Source organism: Oncorhynchus kisutch, linkage group LG29 (assembly GCF_002021735.2).
Source record: "Oncorhynchus kisutch isolate 150728-3 linkage group LG29, Okis_V2, whole genome shotgun sequence".
Lineage (NCBI taxonomy): Eukaryota > Metazoa > Chordata > Actinopteri > Salmoniformes > Salmonidae > Oncorhynchus > Oncorhynchus kisutch.
This window is the reverse complement of record NC_034202.2, coordinates 26,008,740-26,035,601: the sequence shown is the minus strand read 5'-3', so window position 1 is coordinate 26,035,601 and position 26,862 is coordinate 26,008,740. Positions and strand designations below refer to the sequence as shown.

Below are 26,862 nucleotides of genomic sequence, written 5' to 3'. Positions count from 1 at the left end.
CTCATATCATATGTGTATACTGCATTCTACAGTATTCTAGTCAATGCCACTTCAACATTGCTCGTTCTAATATGTATATATTTCTTAATTCCATTATTTTATCTTTATTGTTGTGAATTGTTAACACTGCACTGTTGATAATACTGCACTGTTGAAGCTAGGAACACAATCATTTCGCTACACCCGCAGTAACATCTGCTAAATATGTTTACGCGACCAATAACATTTGATTTGATGTTCTTTCCAAAGACAGGAAAGTATTTTTACTTTTGAGGGCCCTGTAAACGTAAATAGATCATTGTATCCCCGTGGTTGTCATTGTTTCTTATTTTAGATTGAACTGTGTGTCTTGATTATATCTGAGGCCGATGGCTACTCCCACCTCACTGGATCAAACGTCTGCTATACATCTCTGTGTCTAAGACAATTCCAAGACGTTCGGAGGGAGGACACATTCTGGGGGAGATCAAATCATGCCTCTTGGCTCTGATTCGCCTTCAGAGAGCTTACACAAGGAATGATGTCAAGTCATGTGACTCTGGTCTGAAACGTGCAGAGAAGACTATTTTATAATTCAGTACTGGCCAGCCAATTCTATAAATGTGGATTTTTCCACAGTGTGTGGTCTGACAAATTCTAAGAAGATTTAGGGACAAAATAAATTATATGGTCATTTATTATAATTATCGGAGGTCATACACAAGTACTTTTTTCCAGATTTTCATTCAGATTGTCTCTTTGTGTGGTCGATGAAAAGGCCTTCGTGGATACATTGATTAGCCCAAAAAAACTGCAACGTACCATACTGTTTAATGAATCATTATTAATAGAAAGTGCCCAGTCCCCAATGGAAAACATTCCTGTTACAAAACTATGGGACAGTAAGAAACCAGATGCATTACTTTAGTTTGCTACAATCTGCCCCCTAGTGTAAAATGTGGGTATGGAAATAATATGGCTGCCTTTTAGTTTCAGGATATGTAAAATATGATCTTAGTGTATATTTTTGAAATATATATATATTTTTTTACATAGTATGCATTTTGATAGTGTCCAGTAGTGTTGACTGTGGATTGAGAGATTACAATGTATTGCGTTCTAGTCATTTTTTACATTTATCTGGTACTGCAGTACAGTCGTGGCGACTGTGGTCAGTCATTTAAAAAATACATTTCCGAGACGACATGACAGAAAATTGAAAACCATTGATTTAAGGTAACCCAACTATATATTATGTCCCTAGTGTTAACAACAGGGAAGTGTTTTCTTTGGCATACTGTAAGGGAAGATTAAAAGTTCCCGATATGTTCAGGACTTTAGGGATCAACGTGGTCATACTGCAATCTGAGGCAACATTGAAACAGTCCCAAATGAAAGAACAGAGAGACCGCAATGTGTTTATTGCATAGAATAACTGCTGCATAAATTCATATAGCTACGCTTAAAAATAAGAGCAACACATTGCCAAAAAAGGACCAAAGGGAAAGAAGCTGGAATTTTTTTGTTCAGTTTTTGTTTATGTGAGTGAACATCGCAATGACATGTTTACATTTTAGAGCTCCTGTGAGAAAGTTGATGTGCAAAGACCATTTTGGCACGACGAGGTTGCACTTTTGTCAGAGGTCATCCAACAAAGTAAGTGCTATTTATCCTAACATTTGCGTTCCTGCTGATCTGGCCAATGAGCTTGTTATTTTCTTATCACATACTATAAGAAATAGGCCTGCTGTTGCAAAATCAGAATTGTTTTAAGTAGTCTGACTTTATAAAATTGTGCGTGCGTGTGTGTGCTCTCTCCCAGATTTATTTCCTGGGTGGGGTAATTGCAGAAAGGCATTGTGACTGTGATTATGTGCTTATACTGTGATGTGCTTTTGCAAGCCCTAAGCAGTCATTAGCAAAGTCCGCACATCAGTGATTCTACCTTGATGACCAAGGTGACATAGGGATTATTTTACTAACTGAGGGACCTGTTGAAAATGTTTAATATAGAAATATTTGTAATTTAACTGGTTAGTTAGTTAGTTAACATGTTTAGTTTGAAGGCTACACATCTGAAACTCATGTTAATTACACCGCACATGTCTGACAGTTATAATAACGTCAGACAGTGCAAGAAAAACATAACACATGGTTTTATATTATCAAATTCTGGAGTAGACCCATTAAGAGGGTTGGCGTCAAGTAGCCTATCCATCCAGTTGTTACGTGAGCACCATGCCATTCTGGGCTTGTCTAACAACGGAATTAGAAACTTCATGTGTTCAACTCCTCCTCCTCCCCACTCTTAGCGCATCTGCTAGACTCTGGACAGAACGACGTGAGGTTGCGTGGAGAACATAGCAATACTGGTGCAGGTTTTTCAGCATTTAATGTAGTGTAAATTAGACTTACTTTGAAAAGTCATTGAATGTACCTTATTTTCAACGGGAAAATGATATACCACATAAAGTAAAATATTAGTAATTATCAGTCATAACCCATTTAGTTGAATTAGTTGTATTATGGGAGTGCGTTCATTTGTCACGCTTTATGCGTGTGCGCACGTATGTTTATTCGTTTGCATACTGCAAACTGTCCAATCTCAGCGGAATCCACCAGAGACAAGGCCAGGAAATAACCAAGCCGCAGGTACATTACGGCAGACAATACAATGGGCGCACAATGGTAAGGTTTTTAGCCTTCTGAGTCACGGCTCGGAATATCGACCACCAAAGCAAAGAGGCGCCGATAAAGAGCAAGTCCAAGAGAGACCTGTCACCATCATTAGCGATGGGGAAGCCAACAAACCCTCTGATTCATCGAGACCGCTTCCCTCATCTATTCACACAGTGTCCGGCGCAGGAGCGCGCCCGCGCTGGATACCACCTCGAGTTTCAAGGCCCCCTAGGGGACAGGGGCACCAGCAACAGGATGCCCATCCAAGTGGCCTTGCAGAAACGAAGGCAAATGGCACGACGAATGGGACACAGGACAAACCGTCCCCATCGCCGAGAAGAGAAGACATGATGGCAGGAGATGATCCTTACAACCCATACAAGACCTCAGATTCAGATAATCCTTACTATAATTACTATGACGTGTACGAGAGTCCCAGGCGCAGAGAGAGACCTGGATATGGCACAAGGTACCATCAGAACGGTAAGAATGGTTGAATTGGTTGGAATTTGAGATGCATTTGCTGTAGAATTATTTTCCCAGTACATGTAGCTTTAAAAAGATAAGTTCTGTGTTATTGTTTTTCTTCATATAACATTAACTTGTGATTAAGACAAATACATATCCTCTAGGTCTGCCTGATCTTGTGCCAGATGCATACTACATTCAAGCCTCTGCATATGTCCAGAGAGTTCCTATGTACAACCTCCGATGTGCAAATGAAGAGAACTGCTTGTCAAGGTACTATTGGAACAAACACTACAGATTTAAAGAGAAGGTTATTGTCCAACAACTTCATTTGTGTGAGTCAGATTGTGTGAGTTGGAGCTCTTGAGCGTTTGTGGTTTAAGGTTGCCCTAAATAGAATCCTGCTGCCAGTTGTCAGTGTCGACTGGTAGAATTCAACAAACCGTTTAAACGCTCCTCAGTTTACATGGAGAAATCATCACTAGTCAAACGGGTAAACTCATTATCAAAACTAATGCAAACAACCATATCCTTCTCGAAAGGAATTACTACTCGCTGTACCAAACCTTTCCCATAAATGTAAGACCAAACACTTTATTTAAAAGAAGGTATTTGGATTATAAATGCACTCTATTCAATTCTGTGTCCAAAGTGTATTCAGTTTGTGATGTTGTGTTGGTGTGGCAGTTCAGCCTACAGAGCAAGAGACTATGACAGCCGCATGCTTCTGAGGTTCCCACAACGTGTGAAGAACCAGGGGACGGCTGACTTCCTGCCAAGCAGACCGCGCTACTCCTGGGAATGGCACAGTTGTCACCAGTGAGTCTCTCCCAGTCTGTCTATATGACTTTCCACTTTCCAGATCTGTATGTTTCTCTGTCTCTGTCTGTCAGTTACACAAACACTGTAACGTTTGTGTTGTTCTTTATTTTTCCTTCTCTGTCTTACAGAGTAGATTAATGTCCTTCTATTGATCATTAACATACTGGTCTCATCAGACTCATTGGTCTGTCAAATATAGCATTGCAACATTTTATGGTAATGTATTTGACTCCAATTTCCACTTCAAAATATTTGACTCCAAAACACAACTTGTACTGCACCTGAGAAATGTGATTCTGGATGTGTAGCCAGAACCTTCAGAGAGAGACGTCTATAACCTGTATACATTCAAAATATGCAAGTTCTCTTGATTCCATAGACGCCTGCATTTCACATTACCTCAGCCCATAGCTATGCTCTGAAGTAAGTCACATAATGTACTAACATCAAGTATGGGGTACATTTGGCAGAGTTCCAGTTAACATATTGACTTACATCCTGTAGTTGTTTTTTGTACAACTGATTTGTAAGTCTCAGTCTCATTGACTGGATCTTGACCTGAAACCTTAAAAAATGCATTCCTCAGCATTGGAACAACATGTTTTAATTATTCTACAGTGCATGTTTGATTGAATGCCAGCCAAAGTGATGACTAAGTTATTGAATCAGTTATTTTACACTGATCAACCTCCATTGTCCTGATTCTCTCCAGACATTACCACAGCATGGATGAGTTCAGCCACTATGACCTGCTGGATTCCGGTGGGAGGAGTGTGGCTGAGGGACACAAGGCCAGCTTCTGCCTGGAGGACAGCTCCTGTGACTACGGCTACTACAGACGCTTTGCTTGCACCTCACACACCCAGGTTACCAATACAACCCTTGTTGCTTTATGTCATGTTGACAATCCGACCCCAGGAAGACTAGCTGTCACCCTTGCCGTCGGCTAATGGGGATCCGAATAAAAAAAAAAATCATAAATGTTCAACCATGGATGATTTTCCTGCTTTATCTCGTCTCTCAACTAATAACTGGACAGTGCCAATTTTGCTCTTCTTGTATGTCTAGATTGTATAACTAGTTGTTTAGTACCAGGGTATGATGTCCAGCAAAAAACATACATGCAGTTAAATACTCTGCAGGGTTGGGGTCAATTCCATTTAAATGCCAGTCAATTCAGAAAGTAAACCAAATTCCAATTCCACATGTTCCTCATTTAAAATAATTGAACATAAATGGAATTGGAATTTCAATGTTCTTCTTGAAAATGACTGGAATTGAAATGGAATTGACCCCTACCCTGATACTCTGTAATGGCATGTAGGTGCTTCTTACTGTTGTCTAATCAGAGGTTTCATGTTGCTCCTTTGGTTATAGGGCCTTAGTCCAGGATGTTATGATACCTATAACGCAGACATCGACTGCCAGTGGATTGATATTACAGATGTGAAACCTGGGAACTATGTCCTGAAGGTTTGTCACAAAAACAGATGACATTATTGGCACTTTGTAGCTGAACACTGTGTCACACATTCCCATACCATCTCTTAAGAAGAATTTCTGTTGTTTTTATGAAACGCTATGAAACATTTGTACTTCTACCCTTTTTTTTTCTCTTTTTGTGTTTTAGATCAGTGTGAACCCCAGCTATCAGGTTCCAGAGTCTGACTACAGCAACAACATTGTGCGCTGTGAGGTCCGCTATACTGGCAACTACGCCTATGTGTCAGGATGTCACGTCTCACAGTGAGTCTTGAAATCCCTCATCTCATTTTGCATAACATTGTGCATGCTTTTTTATAGTAGGAGTCGGGAGTAGGAGTAGGTCTAGGAAACCAGCCCAAGTTTCAACACATTACTTAGCATCTTATTCACTCTAGTGTGTCAGACAGTAATCCTTTATAAACTTATTGTGACCATCTAATAATCAGAACTCACATTACAGGAAATATTATGCTGTGTGTTTTGCTGTATGTGCTGTATGTGATGAAATTCTTTATTATTTTCTTCTCAGCTATTAAGAGGGGGATGTCACTCTCCAAACCACTGAGAAGCAATTCTGTGAAAACTCCATAGCAGAAAATGACAGAAAATTTGTGGATAAAGCACACATGGATAACTGCAATTATGTAAAAATGGCCATACTCTTACCAAATTGACAGTTGACCAATTTTTCCGGTTAATGTAAAAAAAAAAACTCTAAGGTTCATTTTATTCCTAAATTAAGCATGTTTTTGTAAAGCCATTCTGTATGTTCAATGAGGAGGTAATAAAATATGGATCTAATTACTTGATAGGTTTAGAATTAAAAGTATAGCCTCTATATTACATAGCCTATAGTTGGTTTTAAAAGGTCTAAACCAAATACATTGAATTTCAGATGTTAAAACCCCACCAAAATTCGAAATGGCTTGTTTTTTACATATCAATTACAATATTCAGCACCACATTGTATGGAATCCATCTTCAGCTTGCTTAAAAAGCACAAAATGTAGCGCATGGTGAGATACAATTTTTTTTTTAACCATGGCATATTTCCCTCATCGTTGTATGTGTTTTACGTCAAACATATCATCACTTTAATCCACTCTTTCTATAATTATTCACATTTGCTTGCTATAGCTTGTATGTTTACAACTCAAGTTCAAGGTCACTTTAGATTTTTTAAATTACATTAAAGGGTTTGAAAATTGGTATATATTAGCAGTACACAGATCCGTTTTTTGTAGGCCCAGGAATCAACTTCCAAAAATGAAATTTTGCATGAAATTAGTTATCAAATGGAAAAATATTCTCTCAGTCCCATTGCAAAATGTGTAGAATTGCAGAAAACTTTCTTTAAAACTGCAACATTTTCTCTACGCCCCATGGCAAAATGTATAGAATTGCAGGAATTTTGTCAAGAGGTGGGCCACTAAAATGTTTTGCTCACAAGTTGCCCATCCCTGAGTAAAAGTATTTCCCATATAGTACTGGATACTGTACATACTGTGCCTGTGCTCTGAACCAAATATTCAAACAGAATTAGGATTCATTTGTTTTGTGAAATGCTTTTACTTATGGTTAGTCTGCGAGCTATCTCTTTTGTCCTGTTTTGTTTGATATTTATGCAATGAAAAAGCTCATATAACTGCACCGTTTTGATGTATTCCAGGAAATCTACTTGAATAAATCATTGTGACATTCATTGTGATTTTGTTTTCTTATTTAAACCATCGATATATATTGTAGCTGGTTTTCACACGGTTGATTAATTTGAGATACAAATTATGTTGGTTAATTGATTAATGAGGCTCGCGGTCGTAATACCTCTCCACCCAAGTAGAGAGCAGCAGTGTGACTTTATTGTACTTCCATACGCTACAGTCAAAACAAGAAGAAGAATCCATTTCAACGAAATTTAACTAGCTAGCTAGCTGGCACCCAAAACCTCCATATGTGTTTGCAAGTTCATATATATCTCGGGGCTTCATGCATTTAGTGTTGGAGTTGTTTTTCCAAAATGCATAACGTCAGGATTTTCATTCCATCGTTCCGTTCAGAGGACAATCCGATTGAGAAAGGGTACACGGTAAGAGATCTTGAAGTCCTCTGCACCAGTAACGTTAAGCCTGTGCAAAAACCGCAGAACCACAATCATAGCATTGCAGGTTTGCAACATATGGTTGAAAACAAACCAAGAGTATCTTAGCTACTTCAATTTGGACAATGTTAGCTACTATCAAGGCAAACTTGACGTGACGAGTGGGAGTAAAGAAGACCCCGGTTGAGAGCGATCCATTCTAGGAATTTTGACCAGCGACCTTAAAAACAGATTTTGACTGGTAGCCCTGACAGGGTGTGAAACTCCCTACCGTTTCATTTTGATAAAGTCACGAAAGGGCAGTTTTGTCCAACTAGCGTATTGTTTTAAATGGCTATGACTGTCAAATGTGAATTTGTTCAAATCAGGGTCATGTCTTTCAGCCTGTACGTTCACATGTATTTAACATTTCCTAACCATGACTGGTTCTTTTTCATCTCCAGGTCTTTAAAATCGACGTGCTAATGAATGGCAGACAGCATACAGTGAAGAAGCGCTACAGTGAATTTCATCATCTCCATAAAATAGTGAGTTTTTGTGTACCATTGATTATTTTCTGTCACGGCCATGCAAAATACTGACTGACTATTCTTGGTGCAAGAACAGAGCCCACTTTACTTTCTAAACATATATTGCAACATCCTGAGCCATCATTGTCAATGATATTGTAAGGCTGGTCTAGGTTTGTGGGGTGACAATTAGTGGAATCGGCTTGAGCTAGGCGTTGAAAGATTCCTCTACCCTCATCCACAGATTGCCCTGTGACCATGCTCAATTTGATATTTGCTTCTTTCAGCTGAAGAAGAGTTTGACGCCTCCTGAGATCCCCTCTAAGCATGTACGGAACTGGGTTCCCAAAGTTCTGGAGCAGAGAAGACATGGTCTGGAACTATATCTACAGGTAATGAGAATACAACCACAGGGCTACACTGACTAGATATTCTGAATCCACACACTCTCAATCTTTTGTATTAATAGGACCACTGACCTTTTTCCCCTGACTACCATTTGCTTTTGTTTTTCTTGTGTCTGTTATTCCACAGACTATAATTATGGAGAATGAAGTTCTCCCAAAGATATTCCTGGATTTCCTCAACATCCGCCACTTTCCCTCACTGACAAAAACAGAAAGTTGTGGGTGAGTTTTTATACAATGTGCCCTATAAAAGTGAGGCTACTTTTATAACATCTCATCTGGGAAAGAAAATAGTTCCTCTATATAATATCCCCAAACTGATTTTCTATCTTGCATTATTTTTCTTTCTTTAAAGGTCATTTGAATCTGAAGAGGCAAGGTTTGTTAAGTGATTTTATGTTGATTAGATTTGTAGTAGTGAATGTGTTGTAGGCTAACTTCAAAGTATAATGTCAAAATGCAAGTTCAGATTGCTAACTATTCTGAATAATTTTGTCAGGACATTGGCTTTATTAGACTTGTGAAACTTCTCCTTCTCCTCTCTGGTCTCTCTCTAGTAAACTGACCCACCAACCAGCAATGCTCTACCATAGAGACCCCTACATGCTCCCGTCCTCCCACGGTAACATATCTTTACACATCTTCAGGCTGCCCATGCATATACATTCAATATGGTTGCAATATAAAATATCTATTTTGTCATATTTAATCAAGTCAAGTTTATTTGTCATATGCACCGAATACACAATGCTCCCCCTCAATAATGCAACAAATAAGAATATTTAAAAAAAAATTATACAATATGTAAATAGAAGCTCATTCGAATACAAATGTATCTTGTAAATACAATAATCATTTGAAGCGGGAATGTAATATTGTATAGAACAAATCAGTTTTACTTAGCTTTTTTTCTCCCCATAGATACATTTTCAAATGTTGTCATAGAAGGAGTGATACATGGAATATTCTTCCCAGACCTTCAACCAAGGTAGAGTTACTGTATGCCAGCTTGGAGGACTTACTAGTAACTCATGATGATTAAGAAATGAACAGCTTGTATGAGTCAATTTAGTAAACATTCTAATAGTTGTGTGTTTATGATATATAATATTTTGTGGTTTGTTTCTGTGTTAATGGATATCTTGATAATATTTGAGATGAAACGACTCAAAGAAATGCATTTTCTGAATGATTGTTATTCAAAGATGAACACTGTCATGATGTTATGACAACATTTAAGATCATGCATATATTCAGCCTCATGGACCCACAGGCTGTATCCATCTGCTAATGGTCTTTCACTCAAATTAAGGTGAGACCTTGAAGTTTTACACGGTGAAATAACATTACTAGGTCAAACACTTAACTCTAATATATTAGCTATGAATTAATGAAGGGCAACCGATCAAACATTTCAAACGTGATTAAAAAGCTGAAATATAAAAAGGGAAACTGAACTTGTACTGTCAGTGTAATAAGATGTCTTATGTTGGTCTGCCTTATCTCAACTTTGTGTGTGTCCCTTTTTATTTTAAAGAAGATCAATGTGGTTCATTGTTGCTCTTTTTGAACGTGGGACTGCTGCTGTAAACTTACAGGGCCATTTACACACCAGTCAGTTTTGATCCAATTTAAAGTGACTGACGCCGTACAGATCTAAACTCCTCGTGATGCTGTAGTGTTCCGCATATGGTAATGCTGTGTGTGTGTAATTGATAAGCCTCATACACAGCTGATGCTTTTTCGTAGTAAGTCCAGCTTAGTTGGTCTGACATTACTTTGCGCTTGTCATTCATTAGCCAATTATGAATGGCTAATAATATAGACACTCTGAAAGACATGAGGATGGTCTGGACTTTCTATTGACTAGAGTTCTCTGCCATCGTTGATATTTCTATCCGATGTGGTCTCTGAATTGAGACCCGGTGAACATTAACACACTTAAAGCTAGAATCCTTTATTAAAACAACAGTGGTAATCCTGCATCTGTTTTAGTAAGAAGCTGAGGGATGGGGCAGGAGCAATGTTGCCACTCTCAAATTCATAGACAGAGCTATGGATGCAAGGACTGACCATCTTTGATATCAGCATTCGTTTTAGCTATATTTTGATGATAGTTCATTTACATTTACAAACATTGGATTAAAACAAGCTTATATTTTGGGTTCTGATGGGTACGGCTGTCAGGCATTTTTAAGTTGTATTTTTCAAGAATTAATTGGTATGTAAGGGATAAACACCAACTTTCAGTACATTACCTTGGAAATAATGGATGATGCAGTCCCTTCGAGGTTCATTCTTCCAGGGTAATGTACAGAACAGAGGCGTTTACTCCACTTATACCACAGTTGCCAAAGAAAACAATACTAAAGCACACATTTATAGGTAAAAAAACAGCATGTTTGAGTATATTTTCATTTCGATGTGTGATTTCACCTGGTAATAACTAAGGATTCTAGCTTTAAAGTAGAGGATTTTCCATTTGTTAAATGAGAAGTGAACTTGGGTTAGTTGAGCAGTCATGTATAGAACTGTCCACTTCATTGAGATAAAATCATGCCTGTGTTGACAAATCCAGCCGTTTTTGTATCTACTTTGTATATGTATGTCCTGTACAGTATGTATCTTGTGCCATGACACCCGACCAGTAATGATACTGTAGCACTTTACAGATCACTGTGCTCTGCCTAAAGTATCATGATTAAGACTGATGGCAATAAAGCATGACATTTCCTTCATGGTTTCTTTTTTTCTCAAATAATTTCCATGTTTTAAGGTTTACAAAATCTGAAACATGCATGGTCATGAGCTTTTAAGTTCAAACACTGAGAATGCCATTTATTTCATGTTCAGGCTCTTTATTTGCAAAGTACCAACTGCATTTTGGAATGCAAATGGTGACAATGTTCATAATTTAGCCTCAAAGTAAAGCTACAGGTAAGAGCCAAAATAATGGAAACTCTTGAGTAAATGAGTGATAAAGTATATTGAAAGCAGGGGCTTTCACACAGGTGTGGTTCCTGAGTTAATTAAACAAATCATCCCATCATGTATAAAAATGCTGGGCAGGTTATTTTGGTTACCGTGGTTATGCCCCGAATGGATGACAATGCCCCCATCCACAGGATATGAGTGATCACCAACTGGTTTGATGAGCATGACATTTATGTAAACCATATTCCATGGCCATCTCAGTCACCAAATCTCAACCAGGTTGAACACTTGATTCTGGAGCAGTGCCAGAGACATTGTTTTCCACCACCATCAAAAACTCCTTGAAGAATGGAGTCGCCTCCCTCCAACATGAGTACCAGACGCATGTAGAATCTATGCCAAGGTGCATTGAATCGGTTCTGGCTCGTGGTGGCCCAACACCCTATTAACCTATAAGAGTCAAAGGATCATTTTGTGATTTGATTTGGCCTTACTGCTATTAGCCCCTGCAAACGCAATGAATAACAGATTCACTACATGGAACAATTTTCCCCAAATAAAACTCTAAAAGGAAGTTTGTTCTGAAGGGTCTATCCTATATCTGAGAGAACTCAGGAAACATTTTTTGGGATGTACTTAACCCCTTATTTGTCACTGAACAGTCTTCATATATACTGCACATCCATATTCTTTCTACTGGTACCGGGGGACCTTCAGATGAGTCTTCTGAGCGACATGTACGTGAGAGTCTCAACTTAACAGAGGGGTCATATTAGTATGTGTAGCCCAAACTAGTCAGACGCCACAGACAGAAGTCCCAAGACTCGTGTGAGAATGTTTCAGAATGTCTCATGGTCTGACAAACACCGCTCTAATGCTGTCACCTGGATGTGGTGGCTTGAGACACAACAAATCTCTAGCTTAAACTGACACATTTTTATGTCGATTTTTTATTATGCTAATTAGATTTCAGCAGGGGCACAGACATCGAGCTTAGGGGGTTTTAAAATGGTGTTTCCTTTATTTTGGCAGTTACCTGTAGCATATAAAGTTGATCACCACTTTTCACAACTGGAGTCAGTCAAAAAAAAATGACCTCATTAAAGTTAGGGATAGAAAAAAACATACATTTTGTGAAGGTGCATGTTGGATTTTCAATTATAATACTTATGGAAATATCGAAATAAGACCAAAAAGAACAATGTGATCTTGAACAACCTAGGAATGTATTTTCAGTTAAACTGCAAGATCAGTCATAAGACAAAATCATTCAGAAACATGCCCCTGCATAATTTCAAACATATTTTCAAATACAATGCAGCCTTCACCCCACCTCTCCCCAAACAATTAAAGTAATTTCTCTTTCATATTCCCAAATGTTCAAAACCATTCAAATGAAAATCCTTTGTTTGATTACTGGGTTGGTGTACCTAGTATAGTAACAGTCTAGCGCCTTCTGTTATTCAAGCACATTCACATAAAAATTATTTTACACACTCCTAGAGCTCATCGTGGCCCACTTCATCCTTGAGGTCCTGGCTGGCCTCAGTCTCTGGTTCCTTCATGTTTGCGAAGGCCACTTCCCTGGTCAGCTGCTCCAGAGGAGGGAGGCCCACTGCCAGGTTACGCATTGCAATGGCTGTCATCAGGAACCTACAACACAGAGCATGATATACTCAAACACGTGTGCCTTATATTTAGTCTATGACATTTACTCCTACAAAGAGAATGTCTACGTTAAACCAAGCCACTGCAGGATACACGTGGAAACTGGAGGAATCACATAGTTGTCATGAGTTTTGGTAGTTGCACTGAAAACAACACTCACGCTCGACGCAACATGTAGTACTTTTTCACAGTAAACCGGTTCAGCCTTTCGCACACATTGGCTTCTCTGCGCTTCTTTACTTCTTTCATCCTCCGCTGTCGCCGTAGGAATAGCTGAACAACGGGATCCATCACATTGGCTTCTGACCCCTCATTTTCTCCAGTGATGAGCGACTGGAGCTCTGGAGGGAGGGGTTCCGTTTCTGTGGGGCGAAACGCTGTGTTGGCTCATCACTGCCATCAAGTGTGATGGTTCCTGTTGTATGTGTTAATTCCTGCCGTGTGTATATTTAAGACCTGACCTGTTCCGTTGCGGACCCTCTCCTGCAGTTCAAACAGCTTAGTGAAGTTCCTCTGTAGCGCTGCCTCTGTGGTGTTGACGTAGATGTACATGTAGCAGGACGGCCCCTCAGACACTGTGTACACCTTATGGTAGGCCCCAGCAGGAAGCTGTTCTCGCACACACACACACAATGAGTACTCCTAGCCACACCATGGCAACTGGAATGTGAACCTTATGTTTAACAGTAAGTTTCAGCCCATGATGATGACTACAGTACAGCTGTCATCCAGGTGAAGGGTGTCATTACAGGCTGGCTGAAGCAGGTAGGTTGAAGAGGGATCATACCTGCTTCTGCTCTCCAGGTTGGAGCGTGTAGTTCTTTTTCTCATCCACTATCTCAACATTCAGCTGGCCCTGCAGCACCTGAACACTGGTGTTGCCCAGGTCCTCACTGACATAGTTCTCTAGAAGGAGACCTAAAGGAAAAATTAACCAACACATACACGAGCTAGATTGAAATGGACTTTGAATGATGAATCAGTGATCACCATATGAAATATTCTCAATTGAAGACAATGAGGGAGAGACCCCAAACCTGGGAAGTCTGCGATGAAGACTATCTCTGTCTGGTTGTCCAACGAGCCCTCGATCTCCTGGAACTTGGTCCTCCAGGGAGAGAGGTCCACCAGCAGAGGCATGAGCCAGGGATTTGGACGGAATGGTGACCAGTCTGCCTTCACAATGTTCACACGGGGGTCAAAGATACTAATGGATGGAAAGAGAATTCAAGACCAAACTGTACAGCGAATAACATTTCTATCTATGTGGAGGATGTAAAAGATCACAAAAAGGCTATGTAGTACCGTTGTTGGAAGCGTTCATTGATGGACACCCAGATGTCAAAGTAAATCTCTGGATCAGAGATGTTGTAGTGAGGCAGGTGGCGGCTCAGGCAGGTGGCGTACTGCTTCAGCATGTCCCCATGGTCCTTCCACCGCCGACTCTGAGTGAACACCTACAGGTGCGCCACAGAACAATTTCACTTTGCTTCACCTTTATGGAACCAGCCATACCACCTTTAAAACGTTTTGCAGTATGAGGTACTCAGATCCTCCTTCTCCCAGATATTGTCACAGATAAGTTAATTCAATTATAAGATGTAAATATACAATCCATTTTTTCTATTAAAGGTTTGATACATTTTAAGTCAATTAATGAACACGAGCCACCCCCATTCCCAATGTTAGGTTTTCTGAACAACCTCTATTCCCGGCGTGTTCATATCGCTAATGTCCTACTGTATGTAGGCTTATGATGAAGTTCTGTATGCTGTAGTTCATTTAAAGTGGGACCAAACACGCTTTTATTGTTTAGTTGGAATGTTGAATGGTTAATATAATCGACTTGAGCTTATTATCCCTAATGTCACATTCCCCATGTCTCCCAAAGTTCCTCCCTTTTTCCACATGCTTTCTAACCCTTCCTATGAGTCAGATTCTATATTTGATATATTGTTCAATGGCTCACCCCAGGGTTGAGGTATCCGACATCTCCTGTTTTTCCATCTTTGTAGGTGATCTTGACATGCTGGTGGGATCGGGAGTGAACCATCATATCCCAGGAGTACCCATACAGGCCATTGGTCCAGTTGTTATAGCCCTAGGTCAAAAAGAAAAAAGCTAGACATATTTGTAAAAAAAAAAGTTTTTTTTAAAGGAATATCAAATGTTAGTATTATATCACTTTTTTTGCCAATCAATCACAAAACTGCATTCCAGATCAGGACAGCAGGATGTATGGACCAGTATTTACTAATGCAAAGCCTCTTTCCACACCCCTCTGCAACCCCCACCGTTCTGCTGACTCAAGCTAGTTTAAACTACTGTTTACTGCAGACTGATAGCAGTGTTGACACTGATTGAGCAATTATTCTGGTAATCCGTACTGTTGGGAAATAACTTTAGCTGACAGCCGTACACCCAGTGACTCACAACTGACATTCAAATCAAATGCTGCTGATTTCCTGATTCAATACATGGAAAGGATTAGAAGAAGGTTGTCACTGTAAACTCATCTTCCATTTTTACAGGAGTACCTGTGTGATGAAGTGAGAGTAAGGCAGGAAGAACTGTTCAGCCAGGTACAGAATGGTGAACAGGGTTGCCAGCTTGTGTTTAAACCGTGTTTTGGAGGCCTTGGGGGCAGGGGACAAGTCCTGTAGTCCCGTAGATGTGCGCTGGGTCACTGGGTAAACACAGGAGGTGCTGGGCTGTGGGGGAGGAGACGTGAGCGGCAGCACGGGCCTGAGGATCTCCGGGAAGCGGGCAAAAAAGTGCCTGGGCCAGTCGGGGTAGCAGAAGAGAGGACTCGTGGCCAGCATAGTGTAGGCAAACATACCTGGAGATAAAATATAGGAAAATAGTAGCATTTGTGATCAATAGGGGGTTATAGATTAACTTAAATAGTGGATCATTAAAGAAAAGATTGCTTTGAAAATGCTCTCTGGGCCACAGGAGTCTGCATGCATTATGTTGCCCTCAGTACAAGTCGAAAATGAATCTTATTTCCTTATCAATGGAATCCTCTATTAATGATGGGAAAGGAAAGGGGGATACCTAGTGTGGTGGTTGATTTCTTTACTATCAAATGAGGAGAGACAAACTTATCACACAAGTCAGAGTTATACTTAAACGAAATCTTTAATCACTTATTAATAAGGGAGCAGGTCAATACAACGCACACATTTATTCACTGCTTTAGCCCACTCTGCCAACCCGGATGTCCTAGCCGTGTCTGAATTCTCATCACTGTCAAATGCTCCCTAAAACACTTCAGCGAGCAGGAGTTTCTAATCGACCTGGCCCGGGTATCCTGGAAGGATATTGACCTCATTCCGTCAGTAGAAGATGCCTGGTTATTCTTTGAAAGTGATTTCCTCAATCTTAAATAAGCGTGCCCCATTAAAAAAAAAAGTTAAACCAGGAACAGATATACCCCGTGGTTCACTCCAGACCTGACTGCCCTTGACCAGCACAAAAACATCCTGTGGCGTACGGCATTAGCATCGAATAGCCCCCGCGACATGCAACTTTCAGGGAAGTTAGGAATCAATACACACAGTTAGGAAAGCAAAGGCTTTCAAACAGAAATGTGCATCCTGCATCACAAACTCCAAAAAGTTCTGGGACACTGTAAAGTCCATGGATAATAAGAGCACCTCCTCCCAGCTGCCCACTGCACTGAGGCTAGGAAACACTGTCACCACCAATAAATCCACAATATTTGAGAATTTCTAAAATAATCTTTCTACAGCTGGCCATGCTTTCCACCTGTCCACCCATACCCTGGTCAACAGCCCTGCACCCCCCACAGCAACATGCCCAAGCCTCCCCATTTCTCCTTCACTCAAATCCAGATAGCTGATGTTCTGAAAGAGCTGCAAAATCTGGACCCCTACAAATCAGCATGGCTAGACAATCTGGACCTTCATATAAAGTTGATCTTTCTCTAAAATGATCAGTCGAAATTGTTGCAACCCCTATTACTAGCCTGTTCAACCGCTCTTTCATATCGTCTGAGATCCCCGAAGAGTGGAAAGCTTCCGCGGTCATCCAACTCTTCAAAAGGGGGTGACACTCTAGACCCAAACTGCTACAGACCTATATCTATCCTACCCTGCCTTACTAAGGTCTTCGAAAGCCAAGTTAACAAACAGATCACCGACCATTTCGAATCCCACCATACCTTCTCTCTACGCAATCTGGCTTCCGAGCTAGTCATGGGTGCACCTCTGCCACGCTCAAGGTCCTAAACGATATCATAACCGCCATCGATAAGAGACAACACCGCAGCTGTATTCATCGACCTGGACAAGGCTTTCGACTCTGTCAATCACCACATTCTTATCGGCAGACTCAACAGCCTTGGATTCTCAAATGACTTCCTCGCCTGGTTCACCAACTACTTCTCAGACAGAGTTCAGTGTGTCAAATCGGAGGGCCTGTTGTCCGGACCTCTGGCAGTCTCTATGGGGGTGCCACAGGGTTCAATTCTCAGGCCGACTCTTCTCTGTATACATCAATGTTTCTCTTGCTGCTGGTAATTCTCTGATCCACCTCTACGCAGACGATACCATTCTGTATACTTCTGGCCCTTCTTTGGACACTTAACTAACCTCCAGACAAGCTTCAATGCCATACAACTCTCCTTGCGTGGCCTCCAACGGCTCTTAAATGCAAGTAAAACTAAATGCATGCTCTTCAACCGATCGCTTCCCGCACATGCTCTCCCATGCAGCATCACTACTCTGGACGGTTCTGACTTAGAATATGTGGACAACTACAAATACCTAGGTGTCTGGTTAGACTGTAAACTGTCATTTACAAAATAGTCTCCAACACTCTACTCAGCAAATTGGATGCAGTCTATCACAGTGCCATCTGTTTTGTCACCAATATACTACCCACCACTGCGACCTGTATGATCTCGTTGGCTGGCCCTCGCTTCATATTCGTCGCCAATCCCACTGGCTCCAGGTCATCTATAAGTCTCTGCTAGGTAAAGCCCAACCTTCTCAGCTCACTGGTCACCATAGCAGCACGCGCTCCAGCAGGTATATTTCACTGGTCACCCCCAAAGCGAAAACCTCTCTGGCCGCCTTTCATTCCAGTTCTCTGCTGCCAATGACTGGAATGAATTTGCAAAAATCACTGAAGCTGGAGACTCACATCTCCCTCACTAACTTTAAGCACCAGCTGTCAGAGCAGCTCACAGATCCCTGCACCTGTACACAGCCCATATGTAAATAGCCCATCCTGTTATTTATTTTTGCTCCTTTGCACCCCAGTAACTCTACTTTGCACATTCATCTTCTGCACATGTATCACTCCAGTGTTTAATTGCTAAATTGTAATTATTTTGCCACTATGGCCTATTTATTGCCTTACCTCCCATATCTTACCTCATTTGCACACAAATGACTTTTTCCCCCTATTGTGTTAGTGACTGTATGTTTGTTTATTCCATGTGTAACTCTGTTTTTGTTTGTGTCGCACTGCTTTGCTTTATCTTGGCCAGGTCGCTGTTGTAAATGAGAGCTTGTTCTCAAATAGCCTACCTGGTTAAATAAAGGTCAAATAAAAAACAAATAAATAAAACAAAGTGAATCGATTGAGTGCTCTACGATAATGATGGCTGGTCAACGATTCACGGTGAGAGCCCCGAGACAAAAGTACTAAAGGTATTTTATAGCCAAGATACACCCCTTTCAACCTACATGACGAACAACATATATATAGAATGGGTCACAAGGGTAAGATTTGTATGAAAGATACTGTCTGCTATGTATTATAGGTACTGCTGTGTTAACAGTTTATTGTATAGACCAGTGTCTGGCCCTCTGACTCCAAACTGGAACCATCTCTCCCTGGTATGGAACAGAAACATTAACTCATGCTCTGGAATGGTCTTTGGGTTTTAAAAGACATCTTAAATCTCCTGTCAGTGTTATCTCCTAGAGGCCCATACTTAGTAGAACACACACCCAATAGTTAACAAAATACTCTATTCTGTTGCATAAAACAAACATTTGATGCAATAAAAGTATTATAACATAATCTTGCACTCACACTCAGTCAGTTGTACAACTGAATGCATTCAACTGAAATGTGTCTTCTACATTTAACCCAACCCCTCTGAATCAGAGAGGTGCGGGGGCTGCCATAATTGACATCCACGTCTTCGGCGCCCGGGAAACAGTGGGTTTACGGCTTTGCTCAGGGGCAGAACGACAGATTTTTACCTTGTCAGCTCGGGGATTCAATCCAGTAACCTTTCGGTTACTGGCCCAATGTTCAAACCACTAGGCTACCTGCACCACAATTACAAGCAACTATTCAAAATGGGACATCATCCCAGAGTACAATGGACTCTATATACAAAGTGTTGAATTTTGTAGCTTCTGTAATTCAGTAACATTTGATATTCTCATTATGATGACTGAAAAGACTCACCGATGCTGAAAAGTTGAGAGTTCATGCAGTGGAAGTAGCTGACAAAGAAAATGCCAAAAGGGCGTGTGGCATCGAAAAACAGCAGATAGCCGGCAGACAGGTCCAGACAAAGACCACCTCCATGGACCACCAGCAGACTCACCATTTCATTAGGCAGAATCATCCTGTGGGACAGACGCAAAGGGTAAGAAATCCATACAATCCCACATGGGGCAGTTTTATATAAGCTTTTCCAAAATATGAGGGCGCATGGCCCTCAATACATCTGTATTGAAGTCTGACAAATACCATCTGTGTGGTCCAGTGTGGGTCAGCTAGTAGAGCATGGGGTTTTCTTTGACACTATTTCCCCAGTATAATCCACTAGGTTTGCTGCAGGCAGAAAATCCTTGGAAATTCTCTTTAATTGACACAAGCTATCTCCAATCAATCATTCAATGTCTGGCTGTGCATCCTAAACCAGGGGAAGAGTGGCATACGAATCTTAATTGCACAAAGCCTACTATTTGGCAGGGACTACTATTTGTAGATCAGTGATTCTACACCTCACTTTGCTCAAGCTGATCCTCTCTGTTACGTTTCCCAGTTTCTGTGTTGTGGGTTTGTGTATATGTATATTTCAGGGAATGGCTTCCTGGATTCCCCCAAGCAGCTGATTGGTCGGCACCATTGCAGATTGGAGCTCTGACCCCGCCCTCTCGTCAGGAGATACAGCTGTCTGCAATTACCAACTCCTTCTGCAGCTTAAAAAGCCTGTGTTCCATTTAGGAGAAAGAGAGCTTCTTGGATGTTCTGTGTTGGTTGTTGTTCAGAGACAGTTTTGTTGAAAGTATTTTGTAGCCACTACTTCTGAGGTATGCGTGTGCCAATAGGACTCAGTGTTTTTCATTATTGAAATTGTTCACTTTAAGTTTGTATTATTCTGTTTCATTTGTTCCCAGGGGGGAAGGGGAAGGCACCTTGGGAGTGCTTAGGCAAGAGGCCTGCGGGCATACATATACCCGTAGTATGTACTCCGTCTGTGCACACTAGGTAAGACCTGGGCGGACCACCCCCTTGTATTTTGGTTAGCGAGCAAAGTGACGTTAAGAATAGATAAGTGGTGGGTAGGTAGGAGAGGGGGCTCTAACTTTCTTTGGGTTCCATCCAGACCCTTTTCCCCACATTACCGTGTTAATGGAAATAAATTCCCTGTAAACAGTAATATTCTCTGTCATCCTTACCCGCACCTACAATCCCATACCTCTTTCACTCCACAGGGAGTTGAGTTGTAGCGGGGTGTTGCATTCCCTCCACCAAGAGGCGTGCGTAACAGACTCAATCCCTGATCGGAGGTTATAAAAGTGGGGCAATTAGTACAGCTAAGAAGGGGGCAATTAGTCCAACCGGAAAATATAAATTCCATATCAGAATATCGCTTTAAAAAAGTTTTAAAGTATGCCAATACCCCGCTGGGGCACTCTTTGCAGATAATATATTCTACAAAACCTGCAATTTAGCATTTGATTAAGAATGCTTCTACCATTGACGGTTGTGGAGGATATAGCGACAGTCTCATCCTTACGTAATAACAAGCCAACATCAATCAACAAAAATAATTCACAATATATTCGTTGTCAGTTCTTAACATATGGGTTTGATAGGGGAAAATGTTGACTATTTTCAGAAGTTATAGAAATAACCCAACTTCTCCAACTCTTGAATGCAGTGTATGGAGATACGCTTCTCATACTCTACAAAGCGCATGTGAATGCGCAGTTACTCAGAATAATATTGACACTTGAATAGTTCAAGTAAATATACTATATTAGCTAGAATAACGAACGTCTTCACCCAGTTCTCCTTGGAAATATATGCGCCTCCATTCTTTGTGTGTTAATGAATGCACACATTTTGGGATTGTCTACTTTTTTGAGTGTTGCTGCTTGGAAAAGCCATATCCTCAGCATTTGTTTTTTCTATAGTGAATAATAAAAGGCAAAAAAAAATGAAGTCTACATTTTCTCATGAATTGTTAGCTGGTCTATGAATGCACACTTGACAATTTACAGGTTGTGTGACAAGTTGCCTTATTGGCCTCTTGAGGTCAAATGATGGTAATGCAGGGTAGAAAGAGAAAAAAAACACCTGGACCTAAGCATGGCACTTGCAACACCAGGGTTGCGGGTTCGATTCCCATGAGACACCAGTACAAAAAAATATGCACTCACTGCTGTAAGTTGCTCTAGATAAAATCATCTGCTAAATTACTAAAATGTCATTAAAAATGTTAACTAACCTGAAAGGGTCAAAAAGCCAATGGTGTGCCAAGTATGACATGGAATATCCCTCTACCCAGTCTGCATCCAGTTTCTTGATTCCAGCAATGAAGTATACTATAAAAATCTACCAAGGAAAAAGATTAAAGATATATTATAGTAGTGTCCTCAAAGTTTATCAGGCACATGTTAAGGCAGATACCCTTGATATAGTAAAGTTTCTATGAACTCAATAGAAAGAATTTGGCACAGACCTGAAACCTCAGAAGAGTGTAATTCCAAAGTGGCACTTGGGAATTCTTTTTTTGGGGATTACGTAATCCATCTATTGACCTGAAAATAATAATATACTGCATGTACTTAAATGCATGCATACACTCAGGCAAACACACACAGATTCAATCAACCAAATATATTATATGTTTAAGAAATTTATAGTAATGGTTTCATAAAAGTTCTGCAACTCACCAGTATCTGTTGGCGTCCATGAATGTGAGCTGGAAGCCAATGAGTCCGTAGAGGTAAGAGTGGTTGTTCCATGCTGTTTTGTCCAAAAAGAAGATGTACCAGTACGTGGATATGAACATGAGACAGGAAAGGCGGTAGAAACAGCCCAACATGATTCCCACAGCACCTATAAAAAGAGACAATTTAAAAAAAATGTATTTAACTAGGCAAGTCAATTAAGAACAAAATTCTTATTTACAATGACGGCCTACCCCGGCTAAACCCTAACGACGCTGGGCCAGTTGTGCACCGCCCTTTGGGACTCCCAATCACGGCCGGTTGTGATACAGCCTGGAATCGTACCAGGGTCTGTAGTGACACCTCTAACACTGAGGAGTAGTGCCTTAGACCTCGGTCTAAGGCACTTTTCAGCACACATTGAAAAGATGAAAGCATATTAACACTATCACATAAACCTGCACAAAGGAGACAACATACAGCAGCTGTTCCAATCACTGACTCAGAACTTGACCTACCAAAGAGCATCACCACATAGACCAGGTACATATAATCAAGAGGCAGCGGCTGCAGGAAGCTGAAGAGAGGGAAGCGGCACACGGGAGCCCCATCCAGGTACTTGTAGTCCAGGTGGCTAAGGCCTCGCTCCTGTGTAATGTCTATAGCCATTATCATGCCTGGGGGACAGAGACAGGGGAAGACACAGAAGATGAGAACAACGAGAGAGAGATTGCACAAGACTACACTCACCTGACCGCCAGCAGATGATTTGACTTGCATATGAAACTCAACATCTCAATGCGATTAATTCAATTCTCAGGCACAAATGAAAATGCCAGACCCTGCAGCCATTTTGACCAAGGGTAACTAATCTTAGTGGAGATGACAGAGCTCACCAAACAGGAAGCGAAAAATGCCCAGAGAAGCAGGGTCAGTGGGGCGGTTTAGGAGACACACCAAGCGATGCCAGGAGGACAGGTCCTCCTTCTCAAACCCAAACAGCCGTTTCATCATGCTCTCAGTCTCCACTGCCCTCTCTGCTGCTGGTACTGTCTCCTTGTCCATGGTGCCTTCTCCCTCATCACTGCTCCCAGACAAGTCTCCCTGTCCTGAGGACTGCTCAATGAAAGGAGCACCTAAGAGAGAATCAGAAAATATGCATACCAATTCACACTTCAGAGAAACATCTTAACCCTACGGTTCACAAGAATGCCATGGGTATGTGTGCAGTATTTATGCCACAGTGTACTATAAGTCATTAGGAACTAGATGTTCCTGATTATATGCTGATGTGTATATTGCAATTCAATCACGGTGATACATTGATTATCGTGAGATGCATTGCATCTATCAGTCTCACGTTTTTATAAACCTAGTCAGCAGATCCAACTCGCTTACTTACAGCTGCACTAGGGTCGGAAAGCATATGCCTGTGTATATTAAGAAACCGTGGAGCTGGTGCGAGATATGGTTCGGAAAACGTACCTCAATCCAGAGACTAAAATGTGTTGTACCGCAAATTGTCCCATTATCCTAACTGTTAAGCTGAAAAGATTGAACGACTGGGCATTTTGGTCCTCATGCTAGGCAGCAGAAGCCACAGCAGCCATTTTGAATGGCAGTGTCAGCCAATCAAATGATGTCCTGGATTATTGATATTTTATTTGATAATTGTGTGTGTGTGGGGGGGGGGCTTCACCTTTTTTGTATTCACAGGAATATCCCTGTATTGATGTGTAATATTGTTATTGTTGCAATTTAAAAAATGATGGAAATTTATATACAGTGGGGAGAACAAGTATTTGATACACTGACGATTTTGCAGGTTTTCCTACTTACAAAGCATGTAGAGGTCTGTAATTCTTATCATAGGTACACTTCAACTGTGAGAAACAGAATCTAAAACAAAAATTCAGAAAATCACATTGTATTTTTAAGTAATTAATTTGCATTTTATTGTATGACACAAGTATTTGATCACCTACCAACCAGTAAGAATTCCAGCTCTCCCAGACCTGTTAGTTTTTCTTTAAGAAGCCTTCCTGTTCTCCACTCATTACCTGTATTAACTGCACCTGTTTGAACTCGTTACCTGTATAAAAGACACTTGTCAACACAATCAAACAGACTCCAACCTCTCCACAAAGGCCAAGACCAGAGAGGGTGTAAGGACATCAGGGATAAAATTGTAGACCTGCACAAGGCTGGGATAGGCTACAGGACAATAGGCAAGCAGCTTGGTGAGTAGGCAACAACTGTTGGTGCAATTATTAGAAAATGGAAGAAGTTCAAGATGACGGTCAATCACCCTCGGTCTGGGGCTCCATGCAAGATCTCACCTCGTGGGGCATCAAAGATCATGAGGAAGGTGAGGGATCAGCCCAGAACTACACGGCGGGACATGATCAATGACCTGAAGAGAGCTGGGACCACAGTCTCAAAGAACCATTAGTAACACACTACGCCGTCATGGATTAAAATCCTGCAGCGCACGCAAGGTCCCCCTGCTCAAGCCAGTGCATGTCCAGGCCCGTCTGAAGTTTGCCAATGAACATCTGGATGATCCAGAGGAGGAATGGGGGAAGGTCATGTGGTCTGAGGAGATGAAAATAGAGCTTTTTGGTCTAAACTCCACTCGCCGTGTTTGGAGGAAGAAGGATGAGTAGAACGCCATCCCAACCGTGAAGCATGGAGGTGGAAACATCATTCTTTGGGGATGCTTTTCTGCAAAGGGCACAGGACTGCACCGTATTGATGGGAGGCTGGATGGGGCCGTGTATCGCGAGATCTTGGCCAACAACCTCCTTCCCTCAGTAAGAGCATTGAAGATGGGTCGTGGCTGGGTCTTCCAGCATGACAATGACCCGAAACGCACAGCCAGGGCAACTAAGGAGTGGCTCCGTAAGAAGCATCTCAAGGTCCTGGAGTGGCCTAGCCAGTCTCCAGACCTGAACCCAATAGAACATCTTTGGAGGGAGCTGAAAGTCTGTGTTGCCCAGCGACAGCCCCGAAACCTGAAGGATCTGGAGAAGGTCTGTATAGAGGAGTGGGGCAAAATCCCTGCTGCAGTGTGTGCAAACCTGGTCAAGAACGACAGGAAACGTATGATCTCTATAATTGCAAACAAAGGTTTCTGTACCAAAATATTAAGTTCTGCTTTTCTGATGTATCAAATACTTATGTCATGCAATAAAATGCTAATTAATTGCTTTAAAATCATACAATGTGATTTTCTGGATTTTTGTTTTAGATTCCGTCTCTCACAGTTGAAGTGTACCCATGATAAAAATGACAGACCTCTACATGCTTTGTAAGTAGGAAACACTGCCGGGTTTGCAGGTTATCAAATACTTGTTCTCCCCACTGTATATGTTCAACGCAATTTGTCATTCTGGCTGAGGTTGCCACTGCTTGCTAGCATAAGAAGGAAAACTGTAGTTTATTTAAACGAATAGTTCAATCTTATTGGTGTAACAGTTGGGATAATGGGACAATTCGGAGTATAAGCCATTTCTCATCCCTGGATTGAGGTACGTTCTCTTTTCCAAGCAGGCTCCTTTGGTGTCTTTTTAATTGATTTTATTTCACCTTTTATTTAAGCAGGTAAGGTAGTTGAGAACAAGTTTATTTACAATTGCGACCTGGTCAAGATAAAGCAAAGCAGTGCGACACAGAGTTACACATGGCATAAACAAGCGTACAATCAATAACACAATAGGAAAAAAAATAAGTCTATATACAGTGTGTGCAAATGGCGTGAGGAGGTAGACAATAAATAGTCACTATACACAAGAATGCTGTCCGACCCTAGCGCAGCTTGAAAGCAAGCGGTTCGGGTATGCTGACTACTATATACCCTGTAACAATTTACTGAAAGCAGAGCTGATCAATGGTTACAAAACCACAACAATGCTGTCCCTTGTTACATACCTGCATTGTCGCACGCCCCTGCTTCCATGCTTCCAACTCGGTTAAGCAAAACTATATATATATGTGTGTGTGTGTGTGTGTGTGTGTGTATATATATATATATATATATACACTATTTGGACAGGGATGTCACCCTAATGGTACAATTTTCCCTCCTTGTCCCTACCCCAATGAGATATTCAACACACATAAACCGTTGGGTACGTGTCAGTCCGTGTACTAGCCTAAGGAAGGTTGTCTGGAAAATCGACAGGGAACCTGAAACAGTGCTCAGTCTATTGGTTGTTTTTTCCACGAGACAAACTACACCTAGTAGCAATCCGGAAATTGTATGCCCCCAGCGGTTGGGATGAGAATAACCTAATGTAGAAGGCATGAAGCTGGTGTACAAAACCGAAAGTATTTATCAAAAAATATATAGATTTACAGTACCAGTCAAAAGTTTGCTAAACCTACTCATTCAATGGTTTTTCTTAAATGTGTACTATTTTCTACATTGTAGAATAATAGTTTTGATGACTTCACTATTAAATAACCCATATGGAATCACGTAATCAAAATAAGTGTTTTTGATTCTTCAAAGTAGCCACCCTTTGCCTTGACAGCTTTGCACACTCTTTTTATTATATTGAACCTTTAACTAGGTCAGTTAAGAAAAAATCTTTAAATGTCCATTGAGACATAACCAATGCAAAAAAACATATATT

At 41.0% G+C, this 26,862-nt stretch overlaps 3 protein-coding genes across 5 annotated transcripts; 2 read left to right on the top strand and 1 right to left on the bottom strand.

Annotated features, from left to right (window-relative positions):
- Positions 1-1,110: 1,110 nt before the first annotated feature.
- Positions 1,111-7,135, top strand: LOC109874026 (protein-lysine 6-oxidase-like). 2 transcript variants are annotated; one of them, XM_020465764.2, is made up of 8 exons: positions 1,249-1,635; positions 2,833-3,141; positions 3,291-3,399; positions 3,814-3,945; positions 4,661-4,814; positions 5,326-5,421; positions 5,579-5,694; positions 5,963-7,135. In XM_020465764.2, coding segments are annotated over exons 1-8 (924 nt in total). In that variant the 5' UTR covers positions 1,249-1,634; the 3' UTR covers positions 5,970-7,135. The 2 variants fall into 2 exon arrangements, with proteins under 2 accessions (XP_020321352.1, XP_020321353.1); XM_020465763.2 differs by having other exon boundaries at positions 1,111-3,141.
- Positions 7,136-7,230: 95 nt separating this feature from the next.
- On the top strand, positions 7,231-11,180 carry LOC109873966 (sorting nexin-24). Its single transcript, XM_020465694.2, has 7 exons — positions 7,231-7,519; positions 7,975-8,058; positions 8,328-8,432; positions 8,575-8,669; positions 8,803-8,826; positions 9,005-9,069; positions 9,369-11,180. The coding sequence occupies exons 1-7, from the start codon at positions 7,451-7,453 to the stop codon at positions 9,437-9,439; spliced, it is 513 nt and encodes a 170-aa protein (XP_020321283.1). The 5' UTR covers positions 7,231-7,450; the 3' UTR covers positions 9,440-11,180.
- Positions 11,181-11,288: 108 nt separating this feature from the next.
- On the bottom strand, positions 11,289-26,415 carry LOC109873963 (vitamin K-dependent gamma-carboxylase). 2 transcript variants are annotated; one of them, XM_020465687.2, is made up of 15 exons: positions 26,156-26,415; positions 23,122-23,361; positions 22,744-22,902; positions 22,229-22,394; positions 22,015-22,093; positions 21,781-21,887; positions 19,503-19,666; positions 15,587-15,888; positions 15,019-15,150; positions 14,355-14,506; positions 14,087-14,256; positions 13,837-13,967; positions 13,511-13,658; positions 13,210-13,411; positions 11,289-13,034 (listed from the first exon to the last, which is right to left on the bottom strand). In XM_020465687.2, the coding sequence occupies exons 1-15, from the start codon at positions 26,181-26,183 to the stop codon at positions 12,881-12,883; spliced, it is 2,334 nt and encodes a 777-aa protein (XP_020321276.1). In that variant the 5' UTR covers positions 26,184-26,415; the 3' UTR covers positions 11,289-12,880. The 2 variants fall into 2 exon arrangements, with proteins under 2 accessions (XP_020321276.1, XP_020321278.1); XM_020465689.2 differs by lacking the exon at positions 26,156-26,415 and adding an exon at positions 23,711-23,904 and having other exon boundaries at positions 12,314-13,034.
- Between the last annotated feature and the right edge of the window lie 447 nt (positions 26,416-26,862).